The sequence below is a fragment of the Ostrinia furnacalis genome, unplaced genomic scaffold (genome assembly GCF_004193835.3).
Source record: "Ostrinia furnacalis isolate ACB-3 unplaced genomic scaffold, ASM419383v2 OfSCF0664, whole genome shotgun sequence".
In the NCBI taxonomy this organism is placed as follows: Eukaryota; Metazoa; Arthropoda; class Insecta; order Lepidoptera; family Crambidae; genus Ostrinia; species Ostrinia furnacalis.
This window is the reverse complement of record NW_021130903.1, coordinates 551814-560419: the sequence shown is the minus strand read 5'-3', so window position 1 is coordinate 560419 and position 8606 is coordinate 551814. Positions and strand designations below refer to the sequence as shown.

General features: G+C 39.2%; 1 protein-coding gene across 3 annotated transcripts; it reads left to right on the top strand.

The window, feature by feature from the left end:
- Nucleotides 1-791: 791 nt before the first annotated feature.
- OAR2 (octopamine receptor) lies at nucleotides 792-8265 on the top strand. Of its 3 annotated transcripts, XM_028323647.1 has the most exons (5): nucleotides 792-1011; nucleotides 2980-3154; nucleotides 4225-4250; nucleotides 4956-5214; nucleotides 7047-8265. In XM_028323647.1, the coding sequence occupies exons 2-5, from the start codon at nucleotides 2990-2992 to the stop codon at nucleotides 7776-7778; spliced, it is 1182 nt and encodes a 393-aa protein (XP_028179448.1). In that variant the 5' UTR covers nucleotides 792-1011; nucleotides 2980-2989; the 3' UTR covers nucleotides 7779-8265. The 3 variants fall into 3 exon arrangements, with proteins under 3 accessions (XP_028179448.1, XP_028179447.1, XP_028179449.1); XM_028323646.1 differs by lacking the exon at nucleotides 4225-4250 and having other exon boundaries at nucleotides 2980-3180; XM_028323648.1 differs by lacking the exons at nucleotides 792-1011; nucleotides 2980-3154; nucleotides 4225-4250 and adding an exon at nucleotides 3858-4014.
- The last annotated feature ends 341 nt before the right edge of the window (nucleotides 8266-8606 follow it).

The window sequence follows — 8606 nt, the reverse complement described above, 5'->3', positions numbered from 1 at the left end:
GTGACGTCACTTGCTTGTAGTGCCATACAAAATCTATGGGAGAGTTTCGGTTTGAAAGTTTTAAAAAGTACGTCAATTGATTGGTGGTGTCAACATGTCTATTAGCTACACGTCAGTCTTTTAGCTCATGAGTGAGCTCTAAGGGTTGAGTAGGTATTGAGCATTGAGCTTACTCAATAAATCTGTGGTATGTCCCAGTTCTGACCTTTTCATGGTTCTTTTGTTATTCAGATTGGCGGAAGAGGGGAGTACGGCTTAATTGGAGTATTTGGATGGATTTTTATTGGTTTCATTGTATGAAATTTGTATTTCGAGTATGCCGTTGACATTTTTGGGTCAGTTTTTTGAGATTTTGACGAATGTAGGTAGATATATGGAACTGGCATTACTGTGAAGATCTATTTAGGTAGGTAGGTACCTATTTGGGTAGTAAAATTATTGGTAACGGCAAGGATATTCATAAGAAAAAAATATACTTTGATTTCAATTATACGAAAAAAAGTAGAAAGAAAAAAAATTGTTTACGAATTTCTCAATGATGCAAATAGGAGAAAAACGAAAAATAAAAGAAAAGAAAATGTATTAAGAAAATAAAAGATCTGTTTACAACGATACAAAATTTTAATCAAGTGCGAGATTATGTAACTACATAAAAAAATATACTCTTTAAGTAAATAATTTCCTGAACCAGATGACTCATCCGACTATAATGCCTTTCCTTGGCCTATGCTAATTTAGTGACTTTTCCAAAGACGTCAATGCTAATATTTACATTTTCATTGTTTCAGTAGACACACTGAAGGCAGCGTGATGCATCGGAGAATCGAACCCGCGACAAAATGAACACGAAGAAGCCTCAGAAACAAAAAACTGAGACTGTGAAGAAGAAATCTGTGAATAAACTGAGTGAACAATCAGTGATGAGTTGTCTATGAGTGTAACGATGGTGGTGATGAGTGACACTAATGATCGCGGTAGCGGTGAAGAAAAAACGAAACGAGCGAGATAAAGGTGAGAATATACATTTAATACTACTTTTCCCGTGGGTTCACTCGATCAAAATTAAATGTTGATCTGTTACAGAATGCATTATTTCACGCGCGTGTCCCTTGAAAATCGGGATAGATATTATTCTATATTTTTCCCTGGGTCTTAAACTTTCTGGAGGATATTCCATCGAAATCACTTCAGTAATTTTTGCATGAAAGAATAGTGGTGGTTACCTATTGAAAATTACAGCACTCTGAAAGACGGAGGAGGCTTACTAGCCTCTTACATACGGTAGGCACCTATTGTTGCCAAGTCAAAAGTCACTCAATACGGGTGGCATCTATTGTTGTTTTGGCAAAGCCAATACTAAATCACGGTTTACGACAAAAAATCAATAAAATTGCAAATTAAGTATAAAATGCGCTTTTGATTATGAAACTAAATTAGTTGCAGAACATAATATTCCAAATTTCAATACTGTAATGCCCGTTTTCACCATCAATCCCTAATTTTAAGTGACCCCTATGGTAACACATAACAGGAATTTTGTTGTCATAGGGGTCACTTAAATATTAGGGATTGATGGTGAAAACGGGTCTCAGTCTCATACTTTTTAAAATATTTTGATGTAAAGTGGAGTAAACAACTTGACAGGTTTATAATACCCCGTATTGAGGGGCGCACTTTGGTTTCCAAGAGCTCGTAGGAAAAGGGCTATAGGATCCTATAATATTGGCACAATTGGGGAACGGAACACTGAAAACAAAATGCGTAAAGCACCAAGACGACCACAATACTAGAAACACAGAAATAAACTATTTTTAAATTTCGTGAAATTTTACTCCACCTTTAAAAATATTATTTGATATTCCAAAAAGGTACCGAAGACCAAATTAAGAACCTTAAGAATTTGGCTCCTTTCATTCATTATTCATATCTTTTTAATTTGAAGATCATAACAAGACCTTTCTATATTTGAGCTTGCTTGATGAGAAAAGTCTTCATTAAATGGATAATGATAATAACCCGATCTGGTATTTTGGTCGCGGTTTTTTCTTTACAAAAGTATATTAATAGACACGCAATGCACATAATAATGTTTATGAAGATAACTGCCAAAAACTCACTACTAATATTGGTTCTAAATCTGTCTAAGCATTGGTTATATTAGTGACTCATGTCGAAGTATCCACTAAAAATATTTTCAGACAAGACAAGACTACAATGGTTTAGGCCTCAGACCTGATGTCGAGTAAAGCTTCTAACTCTGCAAACCTTGACTGTACAAGCCCTAAATAAACGAACCCTTAATCGCTGTGATGAGAAGACGCTAATAATAGTTTACATGTTATACACCTGCTCTAGTTTTTAGTGTTGTCCCAGTATAATAATACTACGTACAGAAAATTTTCTTCTCGAAGATATAAAATGTATACTTAATTTCGTCAACAATAATGGTGTAATTTAGATTGTCTCAGAGGCAAGTACCGTCAGTGACTGTGCCGATGCGATATGTATGATAGTTACAACATGCTGCTTACTGTGTCGCCGTCTAGAGCACCACATGCTTTCCATAGCGAATACTTTTTTACAATGGGTGAGGCCCTGTCCAGGAGGGCGAATTCGTCGCGAATGTCTTCGCGCGAACACGATCGTATGTATGAAGCGATTTATGCGCGAATTTTCAACTAGCGCATTTCTTGTGTACGCAATGTATTGGCTGCTAGTATCTCGCCAACGCGCGTATGATTCTACGCGCGTAGGATTCGTGGCAAATTCGCCCTCCTGAACATGAACTGAAGGTGGTAACGCTCGCATAATATGTCACTCACAGTGAGTGACGTCATATGCGACTACTCGCTCGTGAATCACTTGTGGATTAAACTCGCCGGCGAGTGCGCCGCTCGTGTTTTGTTTTCAATGCCTACTCAGGGAGATGAATAGGCCTAGTGTTATCAACAAGAGGGATAATCAACATTTTGCCCTCAGATCGCCACATATGGATCGCGTAAACGGCACCCACATCGGGCCGTCGAACGCGACCGGCGACTATGGCGCGTACAACGCGACCGAGGCGGGCGAGTGGACCGACAGCGTGGTGTTCAAGCTGCGCACCTGCGTGCTGCTGCTCATCGTCATCATGGCGGTGCTCGGCAACATGCTGGTCATCGTCAGTGTCATGAGGCACAGGTACAGTCACCAAGTCGTTTAGTAAATCAGTTACCATCACAACAGTGGCAGTATCACGAAGTGCATTAGCCACTACCACTATTTATCATCATTTTCTAGGGGTAGTATCATGAATCACAGGTAAAGCAATACTAATATACGCGTACTCTGAAGTTTTTTAGTAAGTCTGGTACTGCCTCTTTAGAGAAAGTAGCATGAAGTCATTTACCTAGTGCATTAGTAACTAATGACGGACTTTGAACATGCTGGTCATCGTCAGTCTCATGAGGCATAGGCACAGTCATACGCGTATCATCATCAAGTCTTCCCATGTAACCATAGTTACTGACACTGGAGTAACAAGACTCTTTCTAGTTTGACAGTAGTATATGAAGGATTTAGTAGTCTACATTCCTCACCCTGGCTAGAAGGCAGGCTTACTCCCATATTGCCAGTTACTGCTGCTGCAATAGTAGGTATCATAAAGTTACTTAGTGCATTAGTAAGGCGGGTTTTAGAATCGCGCTGACCGCTCGCTGATCGTCGGCGCTGACAGTTCAATATGTACGTAATTGAACGAACGTTAAGTGAACGTTCCTGAGTGGCGCTAATCGCTCGGCGCCGACGCTTCATACATTTCGGCTGTCAGCGCTGGTGGTCAGCGTGACTCTAAAACCAGCCTAACTATTGTCGGCCGTCGAACGCGACCGGCGACTATGGCCCGTACAACGCGACCGAGGCGGGCAAGTGGACCGACAGCGTGGTGTTCAAGCTGCGCACCTGCGTGCTGCTGCTCATCGTCATCATGGCGGTGCTCGGCAACATGCTGGTTATCGTTAGTGTCATGAGGCACAGGTACAGTCATATGCGTATCATCAAAGTTATCTAAGAAATGAACTGCAGAAGTATCATGGAATCCTTTAGTGCATGACGGCTGATGGGGCAGCAGGGTTCTAGAGTGGAGGCCACGTACCGGCAAGTGTAGCGTAAGGTGTTTACCCAAAAAAAGGACAGACGACCTCATAAATCTTCATCGTCATCATGGCGGTGCTCGGCAACCTGCTGGTCATCGTCAGTGTCATGAGGCACAGGTACAGTCATCAAGTCATTTAGTTCAGTTACTGCCGCTGCAGTGCGGTATCATGAAGACAGTTAGTGCATAAGTAACTTGAACGACAAACGCGGCAATGTGACGTGAAGAGACGCGACGCGACTCGATTCGAAAGTATCTAGTAGTCAATGTATACAATAGCAGCCTACCTAGTCGCATGAGGCACAGGTAAAGTATACTCAAATACGCGTATCACTATCACGTCTTTTGCTATGACAGTAGCACGATCATTTCTAGTTTGACAGAAGCATAATGAAGAATTTAGTCTACACTTCTCACCCTGCCTGGCTAGGAGACAGGCCTGATCCCATATTTGTCAGCTACTGCCACTGCACACCACACAGAATACGAAAATAAATGCCACTACACAATAGTATCAGTATCGTGAAGTTAATTAGGGCATTACTGCAGCTGCAGTGGCAGTAGCATTACTTTTTCTAATATACCAAAGGCATATGAAGGATTTGGTTTAGGATACTCTCCACGCTGCGGACAGGATTAAGAGGCTTGATGTTCCCATATTTTTGTTCCTTTTTTGCATCTTACGACATCCACGGTAAGAGTGGAAGTGGTCCTATTTTGTTCTGTCGGACTCGGAACCATGCCATATAAAAGCCAAGAACAGTGTAACTAAGGGAACCACTATCCTTAAAAATATCGAATTCATTTTACCCATTTTTTACAGAAAACTCCGGGTCATAACCAACTACTTCGTCGTCTCCCTCGCGTTCGCTGACATCCTAGTCGCAATGGTGGTCATGCCATTCAACTTCAGTGTCCAGTTCAACCAGCGCTGGGTCTTCGGCGAAACCATCTGCGACCTATGGAACTCTTCGGACGTGTACTTCACTTCGACGTCCATACTCCATCTGTGCTGCATATCGGTGGACAGATATTACGCAATCGTGAAACCGCTGAAGTACCCGATTAAGATGACGAAAAAGGTTTGGCTACTTTTCTGTCTTTTCTGGACTCAGAATCAGACTCTGAGTTGCACTACCACTTTGACCGTAACTTTGACGATAACCGGTGTTGTTTGTATGGAGTTTGATAGATTTTTGACGTTTGTTAAAGTCAAAGTAAGATGGTGCAACCCAGCCTAAGTTTATGACTGATGTAGGTATTAATTAAAAGAAGTTTTCAAAGTTTACGAATAATAAAAATGTCAGTTTCTATTCTCAGAAAAATACACGCGAAAGTAACAAAAATTAATAATCATACAAAGATACTTCAATCGCTTCTTTGCATAATATTTTCTAATATTAGATTAAAATTATGCGTTCTTAAGAAAGTGATTAAAAATAGTCAAGAAAACATAAAGTTTGTCGTGTTTTACATTTAGTTGCTTGTAGCAACTGCTGACCGTTTGTCTATGGTAATTCATTAAGCCTATGGTTGTGATCTCAGTCGCTACAACCTGCTTACACGATTAGAATAAGTATCTATGACGTCAAAATGAATATGTTATAGGCAATTATAGGTAACGTGACATAATACTTAGGCTGAGTTTCACCACCTAATTTTGACCGTAACTATGACGATAACCTGTGTTTTTCTAAGGAGCTTGACAGATTTTTGACGTATGTCAAAGTTAAAATACGATGGTGCAACCCAGCCTTAAAGATACCTCACAGAAAACACTTTAAATTTTCAACGACTGCATGGATGACTCGAGATCTGAGGAACGTGGGTTCGAAGTTCGCCGTCTGGTGAACTAACGCCCGTATTCACAAACATTACTATGAGGTCTCACAGTGCGCGTGGACGCACAAGGTGACAAAATCACAGAGCTCCATTCAACGCTGTGCGTTCGATTTGCTGTGTCACTTAAGCAAGCATCGTTTGTGAATACGGGCGTACCTATGACCGTATTGTGGTGAACCCACTTGTATCACGAGCATATTTAGCTTAGCGGTCAATAGGACTAAAACTGACACTTCTAGGATTTATTTTTCAAATCAAATCAAATCATTTATTTATCAAGTAAATGGTGATAAAAAAAATTCACCATTTAATCCACTCCTGTCAGCTGTAAGCCGTGAGCTTTCAATGTCAACTTCACATGTTTTAAGTGATTGCCACGGAATGACCTCATCACGGCAGTCGTCACGTAAAACACTTAGCTTATGAGCCACGAAGATGGAATTACCCGCTACTTCTATTATTTCACCAAAAAGCCTATTTTATCACTGTCTTTTTAGTTGACAGAGATTGAACGATTAAGTGAGTTAGTTTTGTATTTTAAAATGTACAGACCACGGAACCTTCTAACTATAACATTATTACTTACATTTATATTAATAAGTTTTCCAACATAAATATTATGTAGTTGGACTTTTCTGTCGGCTTTACCAGACATTATTATTAATGTGAAAAATTTAATATTGAATTCTTGCGATGCAGCCGCCTTTGAATTTTAATGCCTGAGAATGCGGAATCCCGAAATTACTTTTCGAAGAATCTGCAATTCCGATGTATGAATTTTACTTTTTCGTCCTTTTTATTTTAATTGGAAATCCCGTTGTGTTACGTCATGATATTTTTTTATTCATTATCTTACAATGAATTATTTCTCACTACATTCTTTTAATATTCAAATTCAGTAACGAAAAAGTCCTTAACCATACAGATATTAAAAGACCAGCTGTTTGCATTGTTCCTTTCATCCATTACAAAGCATACAACAACGTCCAATCCAACGTGACGTGTATTAAAAATTCGATTGCGCAAAGTATTCACAACTTCAAAAAGGAATTGATTACTTTTCTTTCCCCAGATGGCTTTCGTCATGTTGGCAGCGACATGGTTGAGCCCCATCACGATATCATACGTACCTATCTTCATGGGTTGGTACACCACGACAGACTTCCTCGAGCACCGAGTGAGCGATCAGTGCGAATTCAAAGTGAATAAGCCATACGCCGTCATATCCAGCTCAATATCGTTTTGGATACCTTGCACTATCATGATATTTACATATTTAGCTATATTTAAAGAAGCTAATAGACAAGAAAAGGCGTTACATGCGAGAGCAGGCAATGCTATGCTCATGCATAGGCATTCGCGAGAGGTGGGCGACAAAAATGGCGCCCTCCACATTAATGCCACTACCCCAACGAAGGATAGAAATATACTGAAGATGAAGAGAGAGCACAAAGCTGCCAGGACTTTGGGCATCATCATGGGTGCCTTCATCTTGTGCTGGCTGCCTTTCTTCTTATACTACGTGTCGACGTCTTTATGTGACTCGTGTAGCGTCCCAGACGTTGTGACTGTTATCATGTTCTGGACTGGTTACTTTAACTCAGCGTTGAACCCGATTATATACGCGTATTTCAACAGAGACTTCCGTAACGCGTTCAAGAACACCTTAGCCTGTGCTTTCTGTAGCTTCTGCAGGCGTAACGCTTCCGACCTGGACGCTATGGAGCGGTTAGATAGAAGAGGATCAGCGCAATTAAGAGTGCCGGTTCCTTCTAGAAGAGCGTCGGATTTGGCATCCCTCTGATCGTATTTTACTACAGCGGTTTGAGGCCTACTTGAATCTCAACGAAGCAGTGTACTTACTTAGTAGTTTGGTGTGATGTGCTGTGAAGTTGTCAATAAAATAGTATGATTGACGTCAAAGGATATTTGGAACATTGCCATATACGGAACTAGTTTTAAGTCAGTTTGAATGTTAGACATTTTGTACAGAGTGGATTTTATCTACAAATATATGGAAATATAAAAGTTTTGATAAATAATTAACTAATATTATCTGAGTGAATGTAGTTTGTGAAACTATCTAAAGCTGGTCTTCAAATGCTTCATATATTTGTCAACGAAAAGAAAAATCATTGTATCGTGTAACTGAAACTATTTTCATCTTTATTATATCTCAATTGTATGGAATTTTATTGACTAGCTTCGTTAGTACTATCTGTATATATATATTTACCAAAGAAGTGAAACGTATCATCACTTTGATTCCTTGTAACCAAATATTGTATAGTATGGGTCATTAAAATATTAGGAAAATTATATAAATGGTGATTTTTTAAATATAGTTTTTACTTTTTAAGTTATTTTAGAGGCTGAATTCTATATTAAAAGGCCTAAATATGTGTTAGTGTAATTATTCACAGTAAGGCCAAAGCATGTGAATGTAAATAAATAGTCAAATAATATTTAACTTATTATAGCAATTTAGTATAGTATTATACAAGGTATGATTATGTAAAAAAACGATTTATCAAAGTATTAACCATAAGAGTAAACAGTGTATTATATTCGTCTTATTATTTTTTCTATCGTAGATTCTAATGAGACAGTATTCTTATATTGTTTTAAAAAC

What these genes read in the sequence shown, in the direction of transcription:
- OAR2 (XM_028323647.1), top strand. Translation starts at nt 2,990, where the DNA reads ATGGATCGCGTAAACGGCACCCACATCGGGCCGTCGAACGCGACCGGC. An exon ending in CGGTGCTCGGCAACATGCTG is followed by an intron (nt 3,155 to 4,224) that starts GTCATCGTCAGT and finishes GGCAACCTGCTG; the next exon opens with GTCATCGTCAGTGTCATGAG. An exon ending in CGATTAAGATGACGAAAAAG is followed by an intron (nt 5,215 to 7,046) that starts GTTTGGCTACTT and finishes TTCTTTCCCCAG; the next exon opens with ATGGCTTTCGTCATGTTGGC.